This window comes from Athene cunicularia, assembly GCF_003259725.1.
Source record: "Athene cunicularia isolate RWA chromosome Z unlocalized genomic scaffold, athCun1 chrZ_part4, whole genome shotgun sequence".
Taxonomy (NCBI): Eukaryota; Metazoa; Chordata; class Aves; order Strigiformes; family Strigidae; genus Athene; species Athene cunicularia.
In genome coordinates this window covers 4,270,323-4,291,075 of record NW_020799145.1, presented here as the reverse complement: position 1 = coordinate 4,291,075, position 20,753 = coordinate 4,270,323, and the positions used below count along the sequence as shown (strand labels likewise).

The 20,753-nt window shown below is 35.8% G+C and overlaps 1 protein-coding gene across 39 annotated transcripts in view; it reads left to right on the top strand.

Moving 5' to 3' along the window:
* The window catches only part of PTPRD (protein tyrosine phosphatase, receptor type D), a 468,274-nt gene that overhangs the window by 348,167 nt on the left and 99,354 nt on the right, over positions 1-20,753 (top strand). For 15 of the 39 annotated variants that reach the window (XM_026866833.1, XM_026866835.1, XM_026866834.1 and 12 more), the window contains 7 exons: positions 91-284; positions 2,178-2,204; positions 4,037-4,154; positions 9,207-9,794; positions 10,218-10,318; positions 11,188-11,447; positions 16,753-16,843. In XM_026866833.1, the coding sequence (XP_026722634.1) occupies positions 91-284; positions 2,178-2,204; positions 4,037-4,154; positions 9,207-9,794; positions 10,218-10,318; positions 11,188-11,447; positions 16,753-16,843 (1,379 nt within the window). The remainder of the gene's footprint in view (positions 1-90; positions 285-2,177; positions 2,205-4,036; positions 4,155-9,206; positions 9,795-10,217; positions 10,319-11,187; positions 11,448-16,752; positions 16,844-20,753) is intronic. The other 24 variants (XM_026866869.1, XM_026866851.1, XM_026866847.1 and 21 more) reach the window with 4 other exon arrangements.

The following is a 20,753-nucleotide window of genomic DNA, read 5'->3' as shown; positions in this document are numbered from 1 at the left end:
AAAAAAAAAAAAAAAAAAAAAAAAAAAAGGCAAAAGACATGGGTGGGACAGGTGCCTGTAATTCTCTTCTGTCCAATGATGTTGTTCCAGTTCCTAGTGGTCCTCCTCGCAAAGTCGAGGTAGAGGCTGTCAACTCTACTGCTGTTAAAGTGTCATGGCGCTCACCTGTACCCAATAAGCAGCATGGTCAGATCCGAGGATATCAGGTCCACTACGTGAGGATGGAAAATGGAGAGCCAAAGGGTCAGCCCATGCTGAAGGACATCATGCTGGCTGATGCACAGGTAATTAGGACATTTTATGTTCTTTTCTATGTTACAGTGAAAACATTTAATGTACCAGAGTGCTCTCCAGAACTGCTTTTTTTTTATTATTATTTATTTCTATATTTCAGCCTACCAGCTAACATTTTTTATCTCTATTTTAACAACTTATTTTCAGAATTCTTATGTTTAAAGGTGCTTGGGCCAAACCCGGGGATCCTTTTCTGTATAGGTGTGCCAATAAATATTGAGTCATTCTGCTGTCTCCCTTAAACCTAGAGACTTCACCCTGTACCTATGCCCTAAAGTTTAATGCATCAGGGAGATCTGAGCAAGGTCACAGTGTAGCAAGCTGTGCACTGCCTGCTCCACCCACCTGATATTTCTTCAGTGGAGAACCCAGAATCATTAAAAGCCTGTGTTAGCCCATTATTACAATGTTTCTCTTGTTGGCATGTACGCACCTCAACGCACCTTTTACAGGAAATTACTTAATTAGTGCAACTTTAGAAATAACCAAGGTATTTATACTTCTTATTGTTCATATCATTAACTTTGCAAATAAAATGAGGAGCTTACTGATATTGCAAAATTTCCTGTTTGTTTTATAAATTATGTGACATGATAAAAACAAAAACCTGATCACATCAAGTTTAAAAAGCTTCTAAAACCAAGATTTTGCCAATTGGGATACACAAGAGCTATATAAAACTGAAGATTCCCAAAGTTCCTGGTACTGGAGGAATCTTCCCACATTGAAACTACTATCGAGTGCACACCTCTCATGCTATCTCTCAATTTATGGTTGGAATGACTGGAAACAATAAGAAATTACCAACCTGGCATAAAGTAAAGGGTTAAATTTGCCTCTTGAGCATTTTATGTGAACAAATAAATGGGGTTTGGCTTCTTCTGTTTATTCTTCCAGTCTTAGTTCTAAATGACAGCACTTCAGATATCTTTTTTGAGAACAGGTCTCCCACACCTGAATTTTGCTGATGACACTGTTCTCAAAGTATTGCCTCTATTCCTGGAGGTCTTTGCTACAGTTTTACCTGCCAGTCTGGCTATCTATCTATATGTACTTACCTATTTTGCAAGACAGCTTAAATTCAGTGGAGAGAAAGATAGAAAGAGATTGGGAGGTTGGAAGGGAGAGGGAAAAGGGAGAGCAGATGCTCTTGTGCTTTGGTTCTCTCTTTACTTGCAAAGATTTTCACTTTCAACCTCTGAGAGGAAGTATTTTTAAATAGTTTTAAACACTAAATCAGAAACAGGAGACTAGATGAGATACTGGAGCATAAATATCATAAAGGAAAAAATTGTATTTTTTTTTTGCCAAGTTTGGCTTTGACCTGCCTGTTTGCCATCGGTTCACTCTGGATAGTCACCGCCTTTCTCCTCCCGCCACTCCTTCTTGCCTGTTATACTTCTGTGACACATGTGATCAGGGCTTGTGCAGGTATGAAGACCTTGATGGTAAAATATCAGTATGGTTAGGTTTAAAAATTTAAAAATCCTGCTATCAATTTAAAGAAGACATTGATTTAATTTAATAAAGTCAAGCATATAGACTAATAACATGATTAAATAAACCAGGTAGCCTTTAATTCTGCCTTGGTAGCTTTTCCTAATACAATTCACTATAAAATGCTACTACATGGTACAAGAGGATTCACAACTTCTTTCCTCCTTCAAGGAAATAGAAATGGCTTTTTTTAGGGAGAACAGAAATGGAATTAAAAATGCCTGGCCTGATTTAATTAACCAAGTTCTGCATGATTAATTCAAATTTTCCAGACATCTTTCATATTTATTTTACTGTTAAGAAGAAAACATTACCTCAACCAGGCAACAAATATCTTCATTTTTTTTTTTTTTTTTTTCCTTCCAACATTATTTACTCTCAATCAGTGGGAATATGATGATACTACTGAACATGTGAGTAGGTTTTGACTGGTCAGAAAAATAGTGTGTGTTGGGTTTGGGGATTTCTTTTACTTTTTGCTTGTTTGCTTGTACACTCCTTTTATTTTTTTGAGGGTTGTTGTGTCTTTTTTTTTTTTTTCTCATTTGCACAAATGCATGCTCATAACATCAAAATTTTTTCCCTTATGGCAATTTTTTCTTTTGTTTTTGGGTTTATTTTTTTTACTTTTTCCAGGAAGTGGAGGTTACTGTGTCTTGCTTGTTCTGGTGTTTAGCATGATGCCAATATGTACAGAACTGTTTTGTGTTTTCTTTTTTATGGCTGTAACTGACTTTGCCTCACAATTTCCTCTTTATGAGAACATGTTAGAAAAATAAAATGAAAGTTGTTCATAGTTGCGTAGCAGTAGTCAGATTTTCCTGTATTCATTTTAAGGTTAATGTTTTTTGTGTAGCTGAAAGTTGAAGTCAGTTGTGCTTTCTTTTTGGTAATGTGGTAAGTGTATTCTGCATGCTATCAGGAAAGCCAAATGCCCTGCAGTGTTTATGCCTAAGTAATAGTGTTTGCTGTATCCAAATCACAATTTCAAATTACAACATTACATGAAATCATATCTCTTACACCATGACGTGCTGTTTGTTTTAGATGAGACCAGTATCTTCATCACTGTTTCAAAAGATGGCAATTTTTTTTTCCCTTTTACAAATTTATTCTGTTAATATCAGGTGCAGTTTCCTTATGAAAGATGAGAAGTCTGTCTTACTGATTTTGGCCTTTAGGCTCAATTCAATTCTGAGACAGAGTGTATTTAGGATTTTTTTAATCTGTTTTTATTTTATTTGAGTGATTTTGCTTACTCATTCTGATCATTAGCTTGTTATTTCTGTATTTCTAATAACTGACTGAAAATACAATGCCAGATTCTCATCATGTCTGTACTAAGATCATACCCACTATCTTGAAAAGTCCATTTACTGTGGATAGTCTGACCCATAATTTTTATATTAACTTTTATGGTTGTTGAATCTGAGGGGGGTGTGATTGCACATTTGCTATTTTTTCTAGATGCATAAATACACCATCTCTCTGGCAGCAGTTAGTTGTAGCGTAAATCCATTCAGGCATGTGAAAATGCAAAAGAGTTGTCCGGTAGTTACAGACTGAAAGCTGATGAGTTGGGAATTTTGGGCCAGTCAGTTGCCTCCAAATACTGTCCTTTCATATTTGCATATAAAACTTACTTATGTCATGAGTGTCAAGCCTTAAATTTCTCTGGCTACCCTTGTAGCATAGCATAAGTTTAGTTCATTTGAGGTGGCTGGTTCTTCATCTTCTGCGTGTGTATACATTCGTGTGCATGCACGTCTGTAAAAAGATTTCCCTTGCTTTGACACTTACAGTTTGATTTTGCTCCCATTCACTTTCACTAACTGAAAAGCTACTTGTTTTGTAGATGCTATCATTTGTTTGAGGGACATCAGATTTATTTTCTCACCAGATTTTTAATGGTATTTTAAGTAGTTCTTTTAGACCTGAAGAACGTGTTGTTTTTGAAGAGACTTTATTCACTGTTCACACCACTAAGCCTTTAGCCTTGTGCCTTAAACTACCTAAGGCATGCTATTTAGAGGTGTGCTCTCTTTTATTGCTTGAGTGAAACATCTTACATTATGAACTGTGTTACACAGAACAGTCTGTTGGTGCTCTCAAATGCTTGCTATCACTGCCAGTAGTGCAAAAGCATGCACACCATATATAATATACAGGGGTGTCTAAAGGATTCTGCGCTCTCCAGGAAAACAATCTATTTTTAATAAAATGTTCTTATTTTATTTCATCTTAGGAAATGATAATTTCTGGTCTTCAGCCTGAAACTACATATTCCTTCACTGTGACAGCCTATACAACAAAAGGCGATGGAGCACGCAGCAAGCCCAAACTTGTATCTACTACTGGTGCAGGTAATACTTACATACCCATTAATGTCTGAATAAATCCTTTGACTTTACCTGCTAGTGTATTGCACCTACTATTCTGAAGTCAGCTGTTATGTTGAAAGTGTTTATAGGGCATACTGTTTTCTTTTTCAGTATTTGGCCATTTATTTAGATAAAACAGAACCAGTATCCTCCTTTGTCTTTTTCTCAGTTCAAGGTGCAGCCAAAATTTAATACTTGACTTTATTTTTTCTAGTAGCTCTTCCATTCTGATTGGTGTCTTCTTAGAGAGGAAAAAATAGAAGTTCAGAGCTGAGCAGGATATTTAAACTTGTGAAGAACTTTACTGATCTTTGTGAGAGCAGCAATGCTGCTACCTGTCAATAGAACATTGAAAGAACCTATCTGTATGACAGTTACAACTTATCTCAGAAAAATGTGATTATTATAGCAGAGAATTATAAAATTGAATGAAAGCCCAGCCTGTGAAACCCATATTGATTCAGTGGCAATTTGAAGCATAAACTGGGGCAAAATATACCATGCTGCTATGTTCAGTCTGCATGTGATCACAGGTGAAACTAGATGGTGGGTATCTGAATGCATGACCGATTCAACTGGTTTTTAAATTTAAATGGTTCACTGTGGTACAGCTTAACCAAATGATGCCATCACAGCCCTAGTGTGGTGTTCACTTACAGGTGTTCACAGCCTGTAGGTGTTCATTTTCTGGGTTCTTTAGTGTAGCCATTAAGGATATTCCATTGCAATCACATGAAAATCTTTGTAGCATTGTTACAAGCTCTCTTCTTAACAGTGTATTGTTTATGCTAATATATAAGGTCCAAAAGGCATATATACTTGTATTTATACTGATTGACTGAATTTTTAAAACAATCACTGAAAGTAAAACACATCTTGTACTAAAATAAAAAACATCTATATCCTTGTATCAGCAGCTTCCTTGGAAAAATATTGGTGGCTAGACGTGTCATATTGTTTCGTTTCAGATTTTAGGGTACGATGTAGTCATTACTCTTGACTGATGCTGAAACTTACCCTCCAACTTATCTTTCCTGAATTCTCATGGTCTCAGAAAAAAAATTATATATACTTCCCGCTTGCATTTGAAATTGATTTAAGAAAAAAGACAGTTGATCCATTATTCTTTTTAAAGTTCAGTTCCAAGTTATCATTATTACTATTATTATTATTATTATTATTATTATTATTATTATTATTTATTATTATTATTATTATTATTATTATTATTATTATTATAACCTTTGATTTGGTAAGATTCTAGACATAAACACCAGCTATGCAGACCTACTTGCAAAACTTAAAGCTTCTGTGCATTTAGTCCTTATTGACTATTCATGTTTCGCTCTTCCAAGATGCTTCTGCTTTAGAAAGTCAAACAAATCCTATGTCCCATAAAACCCTGAGTGACTGAAGAGTAATTGAGAATCAGAATCATGCCTGTAAATGATACATACTACACTGTTCTTGCTGTTTGCTTCATTCTGTGAACAAGTAATGTTTGTTCCTGGTCTCTAGGATAACAGCTAGTTACGATTTTGCTCCTTCCTACATTCCAAGTAGTATGAACACCTCTTCACTTGCTGTTACTGCTTGCTGCGGTTGAGCTCTATTTGTAAGGAAAACTCATATTCAAGTTTTTGAAAGAGACAATAAATACTGTAATTACCAAGAGTTTCCAGCTCACTGTCTTTCTATGAGAATAGAATGAAGAAATGATGCATTAATACCAGGGGCTTATAGGTCTGAAATACACCTGCCTATTCTCTGAGAGTTTCCATTTGATTTTTTCCTAAAAGGGTGCTATTCAAATACTACAATAAAACAAATAAAGGGTCTTTCTAGCTAATTTTTAAAGGTTTAAGTCACGTGCATCTTTATTAGAATTGAGTGAGATTATATCCGTAAGATATATGAAAGGAGAATAAAGGTCTAAATGTTTACTGGGGAAGCTAACTATCCATAAGTTATTCAAATTATAAGTTAACTGTTCATCTGTGTCTGGTTAGTGATATAAAAACATCATTTACATTTTTAGACAGGAAAGATTCACCAAATGTAAGTGAGCCTGAAGTACAGTAACTTTAGTTATTAGTGAAGTCACTGAATGCAGTTAATATTTTCACTCTACAGTGTGTTTCTGTCTTATATTCAGTTTCCTTTTCTAGGTTTTGAAATCAGATGGAAGAAGAAATGTTAGTGAACATTTCCAAGTCAGAGTGTTTGAAAATTTTAAATTAGTTGAGGCAGAAGTTACAAATTATGTGATTAACAAGAATTTGATAAAAAATAAGACTTACTAGTCAGTGATATCATACAATTTTTATGGATAATTTAATCAGACCTTTAATTTCTGTAGTAGTTGAAGAATCTCATGGCATAACAGCTTGTCCATTATTTCAAATTTACGCTCCATGCTGGACAGCACTCTTGAAATAAAGATTTCATCTAAGAGGAGAAAATGTGCATTAAAACAGTGGTGTATTTTATAACAGCTAACAGAAACAAATTACTTGGAGTGTTTTGGCAAAGGCAGCTTGTTTGAGCTTCTACTAGTAAGGCATGCTATTACAACACTTTGGTGTAATGACTGTTGCAAAGCAGTGTGTGAGGGACATCTTGTTGTGTAGTAACAGAGGTGAATTTCACTAGATCAGAGAATATTTTTTTTTTCATAGGCAATTTCACTTCATTTGGGCTCATAGCAAATTCGGGTATTATTATCAGAAGTTTCTAGATAGAGCTATTCCATGATGCTACTTTATATAGGATGGCACAGTACTGTACCATTTGTCCCACAAGACTGTAATATTCATAACTGGTCACATTGAAAGAAAATGTTAACTGAAAGCTATCTCGAAATGAAAAGAGAGAAAAACATTTTCTGTCAAGAGTTGTGTGTTAACAAAAAGGAAATTCATACACTTTGCAAAATCTGATAAGCTCCATATTTTAAAAAGTTACTGGTTTTATTTACCATTTTAATCACAAGGTATTTTATTAATTCCTCTGTTTTGATCAAAAGCTAGTAGTAATTTCTTTCTTTCTCTGTAGTTAGCACAAAGGTTAAAAAAGTTCTGACTGTGAGGTCTGCCACACGGAAAAAAAGCAATTTATCACAAAAATAATTTAGTGACACCTTGCAGCAGTCTCTCCTCTAGAAAGCTGAAGGAGTTATTATTCTGTTTGTGTGGACTCTTCTTCTCTTTCATATGCCCCATTGACTTCAGTAATAGTTATAATATAGAGAAAAATATGGCCTGCAGAAGGCCTTCACAGCCTTTTCTTTGTTCCATAAAGTCTTGTAACAATCAGTGAGGAAGTCAGAGATATTCTTTAAGCACCAGAAAGTCGGAGAAGAGATATTCTTTATACAAAAGTAAGTGTAGGAAAAAACTTACAAAATTCCTAGGAATAATACTTGCAGGTGAACTAGACTTTTAAAAAGAAGAATATTTGGAAAATTTATAAAGAAACTATCTATAATTCTTGCACAATTAGAAGCAGTGTCATGACTTATGACAGATATAATGAGGAAGGAGCATATTAAGTGCAGAATTTTCGTCAAGCCATGCCACTCCTCCTCCTTATTCCTAATGCATTACGGAATAATAGTCAGAACTTCTGACAATAAGAATCTGATTTGCTGGGTGCCTGAGAACTGAAGATAAGTAATAAAATCCATTGAAGTGTTTAAATTCAGGAACCAGAGTTCACAGTGCAGCAGTTACATTCATGTGGGAAAGCTTTAAATGTGGATGGAGCTAATTAGTCTTCATGGAAGACTATGTTATCATGGCATTATTACTCCCAAAACTATTCTAGTCTCTTGACCTGTCAGGCATTGATACACAATGAACACCAAATTTCTAAATAGTTATGGATGTGCTTCATCATCAAATAAGTCATTGTAATAGAAACAGACTATTTGGAATAGAAATATTAATGAAAATGTAATTTAAATATATATGTATAGAAATTAATATGAATAAATGAATAAAAATAAATATATAAATTGATCAGACACAGTAAATGAGAGCAATTGATATCAGAACTCAAAAAATGTACACAATATAAATTGGATGATGGGATTTCCCCCTCGATTAGGGCTAATTGAATCCTGTAGACTGAATGTCCTCACCACACTTATCACAGCTTCATAGCACTCACTACACCGTCACAACCTCTCTGAATGACAAATCATCAGTTTGGACCAATAGGTCCCAGTTAAGGATTTCAGTGTATCTGGTGTGCAGTTTAAGAAGAGCTTCCGATTTAGTGTTCTTTGGAGGAAATCCAGTACACATGCTTAAAGACCATGCTGGAAACAAAATCACATGTGATAAGGTAGGACAAGCAAGAAGTTAAATTCCAAACTGTGCTACCACTCCAAGCTGAAGCAGCCCATGTTGGAGGTGATTTATGTATGGAAGGTGGAATGATAGGGTTCTACCATACATAGTAATGATTGTTGATGACAAGGTTGGTGTGACTTCCCTTCTACCACATTTTGCCTATCTCTGGCAAACATTACGTTAGACACATATAGAAACTTGCAACTTCTCCATTATTAATACTAGTACTATTACTGTTATTATTATCATTAATTATTTTTCCATTTACAGGAATAGCAGAAATATGCCTTGGAGTAAATTAATGAATACTTATGACAATACACTTTTTTTGCAAGCAAGGATTTGTAAGTGAGACAGAACCATTCATAAGATGTCTGTTGGAAGATTTATTTCTTGACTTGTATTCCTAAGTCCTGTGCCTCTGAATGTTCTCTGTATTTAGAAATAATAGTAAGGGAAGAAGATAACAAACAGTAAATGGCTTTCCTATCATAGTTCATTATACCATATGACTCAATAGTGCAGGAGGCAGACATTATTTCTTCCATAAAAGAGTAATTTTTTGGAACTAAGAGTGAGGGAGTAGAAAATTTATCCCTATTCCTGCTAAAACTAGCCTCAAGAATTGTACATGCAATTCTGTTTGTATTTATCATCTTTAAATAACATTGTGCTACAGTTCCAGGCAAACCTCGGCTTGTGATTAGCCACACACAGATGAACACGGCTCTAATTCAGTGGCACCCTCCTGTGGACACTTTTGGCCCGCTGCAGGGTTATCGCCTGAAGTTTGGTCGCAAAGATGTGGACACATTTACAACCATGGATTTCTCAGAGAAGGAAGATCACTTCACAGCCACAGATATTCACAAAGGAGCTTCTTACGTCTTCAGGCTCTCAGCTAGAAATAAAGTGGGCTTTGGGGAGGAGATGGTTAAAGAGATTTCTGTTCCTGAAGAGGTACCCAGTGGATTTCCCCAAAATCTCCACTCGGAAAGTTCTACTTCTACATCAGTTCAATTAACTTGGCAGCTGCCACTCTTGGCAGAGAGAAATGGCATTATCACCAAATATACCATCTTGTACAGAGATATCAATGTTGCTTACCAGCCAGTTGAACTCCCTGTTGTTCCTGCTGATACCACTATGACACTTTCTGGCTTAAAACCAGATACCACATATGATGTAAAAGTACGTGCCCACACAAGCAAAGGGCCTGGTCCATATAGTCCAAGTGTCCAGTTCAGGACACTACCCGTGGATCAAGGTAGGATTTGTCTGCTTATGGCGTTGACCTTTAAAGGAGTATCGGTCTTTGGATATCATGTTTTTGCAGCTATAAATAAAACTGACCAGCCCATTCATAAAAATAGGTTCATCAAACACAAAAGGTAAAGTATATCAATCTTAATACGTTTTGGATGCCTTAGAATTCAGTTGTCCCTTGCCAAGCAAGTTCTGGCTAACGTCTTCACAATTTTTTCAGGTAAGGAAAATGTACATGTTGGGTTGTCAGTAAGAGTGAGAATGAGTTAAAATGTGATACATAAATATGAGCAAACAGGTAGGAGAATTGAATCCTTGTTGTTTTCTGACCTAAATGAAAACTAATACTGCCAGGTAGCAGTGGAAATACGACAAGATCTAAGCTCCAAGATGTTGTTTATAGACATTGTTTCTTTTTTTCCAGCAGTGTTTGCAAAAAATTTTCATGTTAAAGCAGTAATGAAGACTTCTGTTTTGCTCTCATGGGAAATTCCAGAAAATTACAATTCAGCCTTGCCTTTCAAAGTAAGTTACTTTCCATTTGTACGAGAGAAAATACAGAAAATAGAGGATGTCATTCACCTGGTTAAGTAGCTTACTAAATGTGTATTTTTTTGGTATTTCTGTATTTAAGAATGCAAACTAATCAGCAATATTGACCCAAGCTGCTCAGTTCAGACATTTCCAATATGAGCTTTCCAGTATTTCCAAGTCAAGCTCATAGTGGTTATTATGCATATGAACACCTTGCTAATTGGTAGTTCATTGCTACAATATCTTAGAGGAAACAGTGAAAGTGAAGAATAATTTTCTTCTTTTTTTTAGTCATTCTGTAGTGACTGTAACTGAGTACCATTTTGGGTTTTGTCTCCTCACATGCAAAACAACACATTTTTGCATGTAACTCTTACTGCACTAACTACAACATTAGCCAGATAAAGAGACTCAATGCAACCTGCAGTCTGGCTGACATTTCTTCTGCATCATTCTTCATCACTTGTGTCATCTCAGGCAGTGTCAAATGAAGAGCAGTATTTTATGAACTAAAGATTGCAAAACTCTTTCTGAACAAGGAGTGTGAATGAAAAAGTCGAGGTACCTTTAACAACAAGTGTGCTTTGATATGAATGATGGTTTCAAGCAAAACTACTAAAGTTGAATAAGTGAAATTGGATTTGGGGAGTGCTTACACTGCTTTAGATTAATGTAATTATTTTTTTTCCTCTGAAAGCGAGTTTAATTGCAGTAGTGAATTCATTACTATCTTACAGCTTAGAATAGCCAGAAACTTTCATTTTAAATTTATATCTGGGTTTGTTCCTGAATTCAGTGTGACAATATCAGTTGTCTCCTCTTAGTAACCAAAATAACCTTCGATTTTTATATTAACTTAGATTCTTTATGATGATGGGAAAATGGTGGTAGAGGTTGATGGACGTGCTACTCAAAAGCTGATCACTAACTTGAAGCCAGAGACATCATATTCATTTGTGCTGACAAACAGAGGGAATAGTGCTGGGGGTCTTCAGCACAGAGTGACAGCAAAGACTGCACCCGATGTGCTACGCACCAAGCCAGTTTTCATTGGAAAGACCAACTTAGATGGCATGATAACTGTGGAACTTCCAGAAGTACCTTCAAATGAGAATATAAAGTAAGTGACATACCATTATTTTTATCTCCAGTAAGACGATTATTCTTACTGTTAAGAAAATCTAGAGGTGTAGTGAAAGAACAGGGCTTTATTCTTCATAGCAGTACAGAGAGTACAGTACTCTGCATTAGAGTTTGGACTAATATTGGACTAATATTTGACAGCACTAAACTGGCAGGTGCTGTTGACTCCCTCGAGGAACATGAAGCCTTGCAGAGTGATCTAGGTAGATTGGAGCGTTGTGCAATTATCAATGGCATGAAATTTAACAAGAACACATGCCAAATTCTGTTGTTAAGTTACTTGAATGTGTCCAGAGGAGGGTGACAAAGCTGGTGAAAGGCATGTCCTATGAGAAGCAGCTAAGGTTTGTTTAGTTTTGAGAAAAGGAGGCTGAGAGGTGACCTCATTGCTCTCTGCAGCTTCTTGAGGAGGGAAAGAGGGAGGTGCTGATCTCTTCTCCCTGGGATCCAGTGATAGGACTAATGAGGATGGTTCCAAGTTGCATCAGGAGAGGTTCAAACTGGATATTAGGAGGTATTTCTTTATAGAGAGGGTGGGCAAATGCTGAAACAGGCTTCCTGAAGAAGTGAACAATGCCCGAAGCCTGTCAGCATTTAAGAAGCATTTGGACAATGTCCTTAATAACATGCTTTAACTTTCAGTCAACCCTGAAGTGGTCAGGCAGGTGGACTAGACAATTGTTGTAGGTCCCTTTCAAATGGAACTATTCTCTAAGTTCATCACTTAGCCAAGCATGTAAACCTGAGTAAAATCTAGATCCGTATATGTGGAGGATTGTCCTTCAGTTTGTAGTTGTTTCTCAGAGTACATTGTTTGATCACTGATTTCCATAGCAAAGAGGGATTAAAAAACCCAGTTGTGTTTTGAACAATGCATCCTCTCAAGAAGAGTGGATAACCCATCAATGGGTAGATGCCCTGCTGCATCATCTTGAAGTACTCAGACTCAGTTATTCCAGAATTATGTGGAGGTTTGGTTTTTTGAGAATTCTTACTGCACTTGTATTAATTCAGATTAATTAATTCTGAGGGGCTTTTTTAAAAGAAAAATCTCAGGTCCTCTTCACTGGTTCCAGAAAGAAAACAGAAGATTTGGGGGGAAAGAGAAAAAAAAAAAAAAAAAGCAGAGATTTTACTAGAGATCACTTAAATTTTGGGGGAAAGATACTATGGAGAAACAGGACTAAAGAGCTGACAGCACATGGTCAGCAGGGATTAGAAAGGTTAGACAATAAAGGTTTGCCAAGAGAATGTGAAACATGGTACAATCAGTGTTATTGCTCTGCTTATAGTGATTCTTGTTGGTCTATAAGGTTCCCATGTGTAATGTAAAGGAAATGGGGGAGAAAATGAGCAAGTCATTAAATATTGTTGGGGATTCAACTTGTCCTCTCCCTGGTGACTTTTTACTGACAGCTTTGTAGAAAGCTGCTCCCATTTTTCATTACTGACTGAGGATTTTGAGGCAGGTGAGGTGAAGAAAAAAATGAATTTGAGACATTAAAAGGATGAAAAACTGAAAAATGTAGCCATTATCATTAGATTGAGTAAGATGTGGTCAGTAACAATGCAGCTAAGGAATACTGAAGAGGGAATGAGTCAAAAAAGATTTATGAGGCAGAGCATTCATACAGAGAAAGAAGTGCAGGCTAGCTGGTCAAACAATAGCAGAACATAACAATGGATAAAGAGCCGATGCCCTTCCTTTCATGTAGTGTAAATAAATGAAAGAGGCTGAGTGACATCAGGAAAGGTACACCAAATCTATGGGGTCCAAACTGCCAATTTTGCAAATAATGTACGTCCTCCTGTATCTATTTCCTAAGAACATGTGATCAGGCTTGAGACAGAAAAAATAAAACCAAAAAAAAGATTGACAACCCTTGCAAGTAGGTATACCAAAGCAGCTACATACTGAACAGAAAAAGCTTACCTGATGCTTGCTAGAAGTAAGATTATTGCATCTATCGTCTTTTTATGGGAAGAACAATTTTGTGTAATAGTTATGTTGATATATTTACAGTTGCTGTTCCTCTGTGAGTACATTATATGTTTGTGATTGTCTCTGTCTTACTATGAAGCACTGAGAATATTTCAATAATACTAATTACACAGAAGGTGAAACACTTAATGGTTTGTTATAATGAATTATAGGTAAATACTAATGGGATTGAGGGCAAAGTTATAAGAGCCTTTGTAATTTATTAAAGATGGTAGAAATAATTTTCATTATTTCAATGTTGATGATGATACAATATAGAAATTGGAGCAGAGCTCACCTTATGCTAGGCAAAATGTATCTCTGCCGGCATCATCTCAAGTGAGCAGTTTCTTCGTTGTTCTGTAGTGATTTGGGCTAATTCAAAGCAATTTTTATGTGTAAAGGACAGTTCATATTTCTCTGAATCTCTTCCATCTTTGCAAAGTCTTAGGTAAAGCAGAGTTTTATGGAAGAATTTATCTTTGTAATATTCAGTAGTTCAAGCAATATCCAAGTAAACCCTCTAGTTCTCTCCCTCCCCCCTGTCCTGGTCTTGGCTGTGATAAGAGTTAATTTTTATTCTTAGAAGCTAGAACAATGCTGTGCTTTGCATTCAGTACGGGATTTGATAAGAGAAGGATGTTGATAATACACTTTTGTTTTCAGCTGTTGGTAAGAAATCAAGGACTTCTCAGCTTCCCGTGTCCTGCCTGGGTGCAGGTATTACAAGCTGAGAGGGAGCACAGCCGGGGCAACAGAACCAAATATTCCATATCATATCATGTTATGCTCAGTATATAGAGGAGGGGTGGCTGGGAAAGAAGGGCTTTCTCTTGCTTCTGTAATTGTGGTTTTGAGATCTTAACTTCTTCAGGATAACTAGCCAGGAATGAGCTGGGCATCAGTCAGCGGGTGGTGAGCAAATGAATTGTGCATTACTCATTTGTGTTTTCTGTATTTTCATCATTATTATTATTATTGTTTTATTTTATTACAATTTTTAAACTGCTTTTGTCTCCACCTACAAGTTTCCTTGCCTTTATCCCTCCAATTCTTTCCCTCATCCCCCAGGTGGGGAAGGGTGATTGAGGAGTTGTGTGATGTTTGGCTGATGCCTGGGTTATATCCATGACAACACCAAAAAAACCCTCAAAACAAACAAGAAAATAATAAAGCAAATAATAAAACATGTTTTTCAAGAGATGCTGCATTTTCTTAAGTTAGCTAGAGATAACAAAATTTTGTTGCCCTTTACAATTTGCAGGACTGTATATTTATGTGAACAGTTTCGTTTTCTGCTTGCTGTTGATGTACTTATGCTTTCAGCTTTAAAATACTCTGTGCTGAAAGTCTTAGTGGATAATCAAAGTTATGAGTGGGAGGCATGCATGAAGAAAATGTGAAAGAGTGTGAAATTAACATTTACATGCTGGATGTTCCCCGATTGAAAAAAGTATGAACACTCTCTCAGCTTAAAAATGAAAAAGAAGGGGGGAAAAATGTAAGTAAAAGATTGCTGTGCAGCTCTTTAAGCAGATGTATCTTTTGATGTCTGAAAGACATATAGGGGCCTATTCTCAATTGCTTTTTATCTTTATTCTTAGTCATGTGTTATACAAAAAGATATGTAGGATGTAATTATCGTATACATGGATAAATCAGCATTCACTAGGATTTATTATGCATATAACCAAAGAAAAGACATACTCAGGTTTAAAATCTGGGTTCAACCATCTTTACTAGTTATGAATAAGAACATCAGTGTAAAAGATAATTTATCATATTGTTACTATAAGAATACATACTGCAGATGTTAAATTTATATACTGAAATATAACAAGTTAGCAGCAGTTAAAAATCTGTGGCCATCACTTCTTCTTTCCAGCACCTCTGTTGGAGCTCAACATTTCCACAGAAAAATTTCTCAAATTTCTTAACACAAGAACTTAAATATATGTGGTTTTACTACAGTAGTTAAAAGTGCAAAGTTTTGTTACATTTCTTTTATGGGAAAAAGCTTTAATTAAGAAGAAACCATTAAAATGGACCAATAGCGTGCACTGGCATGGAAGAAAGGTAGTTCATAGAGTCAGCTTAGACTGAGATAGTTTTTGATCAGTTGTAATGCAAGTCCTTTTCTGCAGATGTTCTTTTGTTAATTACTTTACGTTTTTCAACTACATTGCATGAGTAAAATTAATAGTCAGTGCTGGAGAAGATTGAGTAGGCTGTAAAAAATGGCAGACTGGAAGAGAAGAAGATGGTCCATGAGACGGTCCATGAGACACTATAATTATCTTCCATAATGGAGAGACAGAGACACCTTTTATCTGTGTTACTAGAAATGAAGGAGAGCAGCTTCTTTTCGTATTCTCTGAGGTGGAGAGTGCTTGACTTTTTGACAAGTGTGTTTATCAGGGAGATGTATATTATACCATCCTGGATGTCCTGCTGTTGTGATTCTACTGTTTTCCTCATCCTAATGTGAAATTATGGATCTGCCTGACATGTATCCAGACTTTGTGAAGGAAACGAGGAAGGTGCCATATCTCAATTATACTAGAAAGTATAATTTACTAGTGACCGTGGGGGGAAGGAGGAAGATATTTTCAGGAAAGTGTTTCTGAGGAAAACTGATATATGTAATTTGCAAATCCTAGCTGTAAAGAGAGCATATATCAAGCTCTCTTGTCTATGACTGTGAACAGAATACTTAAGTAGGTAAAGCTGATGGTGATTGATGCTCAAAAGTAAAGAGGATGTGGGTGGAGTGTATGCTCTGTCTCCTTTATTTTCTGTTCATAATAGTATTGGCATCAACAAACATATTTTGTTAACCTGCTATTCTGATTATATGTGAAAATGAGGGAAGATGAGGTGATAATTGAGGTTTAAATATATGATAATGTGTTTCAATTTAGGGGTTTGGGATTTTTTTCCTAGTATGATGGTGGCAGGGCACAAATATCTCATGGCTCTTGTATTTAACATGAAAAAATAAACTAGTCAAACATGTAGGCATTTTGGAACATTGCAATTAAAGTTTCTTATACATATTTATATGTATCCATTAAAAGACAGATAATTAGTGCTATTTATCGAATGTTTTACACTGAACATGGTTTCAAGGGTGTGAATCTTTACAGCTATGTTTGGAAGGCTTCAGTGACATAATAATATGTTAAGGTTTGCTCTCAACATACCACTGTTCTCTTAAGCTCCTCTGAACAGATACCTACTCCATCAATTTATCTACCCTTTTTCCTTCAACTTCACTTTTGTCCAACTGTTCCCTTTACAGAGGTTATTACATAGTTATTGTGCCTTTGAAGAGGTCTCGTGGAAAGTTTATCAAACCTTGGGAGAGTCCAGATGAAATGGAACTAGATGAGGTACTGTATATTTTTGATGTCATCTTATCCTTTATTAAAGAAACAATCTTATTAGTGGTATGTGGTTAACTTACCAGTTTTAGAAGTTGTGGTTGTCGGGATATTTAATATTTATATTTGAATTAGCCTGTGGGGACTGAAACAAAAGTATCTGATCTTTGTTGACATTAATATTTTATTCTTTTTCTATTGTAAAGCATAATGCAAAAGTGCAGGAGGTGAAATGAGTTGTCACCAAAAGCTTAATCGCCAATGATATGAACTGTAGTAAAGGTCTTGTTCATTAGTGGGGTGTTTACAAAGCTTGTAACAAATGTTAAATTGCAATGTGCACTGCAATTTAACATTTGACCTTCTTGTCGTGTTTTTACCAGATTCTCACATACTGTAATGTTTCTGGTTAGAAAACTTACACAGTAGTCTCCATTCTACTGACAGTTTGTGCTGAGAAATAAATTAATTAAGAAAGAGCAACATTGTGTCATCATTTGACACTATAAATTACATTAACCCAAAGGGTGGAAATAACTTAATTTTAGAAATAAGACTAATAATACTAGAAATCAATTATTTGTGTAATTGATATAACAATAATTCCAACAAGTAGAGTATCAGCATTCAGTCCTGTCTTCTGTTTTACTGAAGGACAATATAACTCATGCAAACTTGTCAGCTCAAACAAACGTACCTTTCTTCTTTCAATCTGTGAATTTGGAATAATACTAATATTCATCATTGTAAAACTCTTTTGAGAGCCCCGTGTGAAAGCCCCTGTGGTGGTTTAGGCCCTGCCGGGACCGGAGACCACGTTGCCATTGTCCCTCACCCACCCTCAGCCGGTCAGGCTGGCAGTGAGGCACAAACCCCTGGGTTGAAATAGGGAAAGATTTAATACAACAGTGTAATAAACAATCTGAACAACAACAGTAGCAATGATAACAACAATAAACAGCAACAACAGTAAACAAGACAAAAGATATACAGAGAAATACCACAAATGGTTATGGAACAATCCTGCTGTGTGCTCCCCGCCACCAAAGCCACAAAGGAAAAAGTTCCCGCGCTCCCGCGCCCGGACCTTACATCAGCATGGTATGAATAACCCGGTTGGAGATCTATTCACCCTTCTCTTCTGGGGAAACTTAGCCCTATCCTAGCTGAACCAGGACAGCCCTGTACAAAAGGCAGGTGGTGGTGGTGTTATTGTTGTATCTGACTAGGATTTTAGATCTGATTCAGATGCTATGTTAATTTGTACATGTAATATCTCTGCAATTCAGAGACCAGAGATCAGTTCCTTTACTCGTGATCACTAGATCTTTTGACTAGATCCTGTCTATTTTTCCATTTCTTTTTGGTGGATTCCAGATTTTTATGTTATGGAGATGCTTCAGCATATGCTTCCCCATATACAATCACTGGGAAGTAATGATAATCTGCAAGCAATCACAAGGCTTTTTTTTTCTCCTCCTATTGACAAAGTGGATATCAATTTCAATATTTGCACCAAAATGTAAGGAAAATAAAGATCTCCACCAAACTAACACTGCTGTAAAAAGCTTCCAGAATATAAACAGGGTCTTTCAGTCTTTAGTCTGTTTTCTGATCAGAAAAGGCAAAGAAGAGTATATACAGCAAGGAGAATCCTTAATCAGAAGATTAAAAACAACTGTTCAAACGAAGGCATAGTTTTTGTTACTACTGACTGACTGATTGAAGCCTGTTTTCCTCTTGACCAGTTTCATTTACGTGATCATCTCATTTGATTCAATTGCAGCGATGACTTGCTTTGATCTATTAACTTCTTTCCTTTAAAAGAACTTGGATTATAAATGCCATCAGCTCATGCTCATAGTCCTAGGTGACATCAAATACAGTTAAACAGTAAAACTCTGACAGCAAGATCCATCCAGTAATGGAAAACCTATTTAATATTACCACCCACTTTCAACATCCCAAGACTGTAGTCACATTCAGCAGCATTAACAGATTAAAGGATAGGTGCCAGATGACATTGAACTTTTTGGCAATTAAATTCTATGGTCCTGCTGATTCCCATAACAAAGGGTCATTTTAATCATCCTGCAAGTTGTGGTGCATTAATCTGTATAACAGATTGATAAAGAGCATTTATTAATTCAGAAATATTTGGGTCAGGATGGGTTGTTTCCCACTTCTACTGATCTAATTGAGACCACATTGTGGAATTAATGGTGGAAGAAATAAGATACGCATTGACTGGAAAATGAAAATTATTTCTGATAAAGAACCAGAACCATTGATATACCTTTTTACAATTTCTACCAGTACATATGGTAAGTACTGTAGGGAAAAAAGTCAAAAGCAGGCAGTAACTGTATTTCATTCTAACTAATCCAGTTTCTGTTACTTAAAAGACTATTTTACTTCCAAATTTAGAAAATATATGCTTATTGTTATTAGGTGCACTATTCCTGACAAACATGTGAAAGCAGTGGCACAATAAGTAAATTTGGGAAAACTGCAAAAATAACCACGTGACTCTCTGAGCAAATAGTTCCTGACAGTCAAGTGAAGAAACTTGTGCGTAGCTTTTTTTTTTTTTTTTTTTTACAATCTCAGACATCTGTCTAGTATCAGAAAGAGTTGGACAATAGATTTTCCAAAGAAGTATGTTCCAAATACTTTGCTTAAATTGTCAGAAGAAAAGTATTTGCTTAAAACACTCCTCTGGACTGTTAACTCCAGTACATAACTGACCAGTCCCAAACACTCTCCAGCCTTACTGTAGTTACCTAATCTTCCTGGTTCCTTGAATCTCAGTTCTGAAAGAAACTAAAGATGCAGAATCCTGAGTAGACAACGGACTAGATAGTAGTTATTAGATATACGATCCTTTTTTATTAACTCTAAATTTCATTTTATTTTAAATGTCATGAGATCTAGTGACTGTAAATAGATATGTCATGCAAATAAATGAAATACACACAAAATATGATTTGCAGTAAGTATTAACTAGTAGGATTATTTTATATTTGTAAACAATAAAACCTAAATAAAAGCCTGCATGTTAACTCTTAAGTCAATTCAGTAATTTTATGGAAATCCTGGTATAAAGGACAACAGGACATATATGTGCAAATAATGATACTTGGCAACAACCCCATTTATATATGAAGCATGAATGAGGCCAGAGGTTCACCTGAGGTCTATTCAGTCACGTGTAATCAGCGTCACAGACCAAATTTTTATCTACACACAAACACATGTAAGTTTAGCTGGCCTCAGATGATGAATAACCACCTCTGAAAAAGTTAAACACATTTTGTGTGACTTAAGCTATTTAACCTTTAGTATTCATAGCCAAAGCTTAGTTTCTTATCACTTCACCGAGTGCAGTACAGTACTTCAGCATTACTGTTAAATATATGCATTTTATGTTACTAATTCAAATGCAAGAAATAATTAAGATCAAACATTTTTCTTCCCCTTTCAATCTCAATCTGATTTTGATTGCAGTACTCTTGCAGCATTTTGACATTTTATTATGAGTTACTTAAAATCAAAATTGTAAATATAGTGTAATCTGGAAATTTATGATAAAAATTTACTTGAGGTAGCCACATAAATAACTTTAAATTCCAGTGGAAACTGTACCCATAAATTAAAACATCGGTTATCTTCAAGCCACGTACCTCTCCTCATACTGCAGTGCTTACAGCTCCTGACTTCCAGTTAGTATACTTGTCAGATCGTTATTACCTGAATATCTACCTTTGGGTTTCAGCGGACATTAGGATTGTCAGTGCTCAGCCCTCTGCATAGATGTTATTATCTTTATCAAAGGTGACTTCATATAGATACAAACTTTTCACAGAGTGCTTCCATTGACATATCTTATAAGGACTGAAGCAACTTAGGACAAATTTTG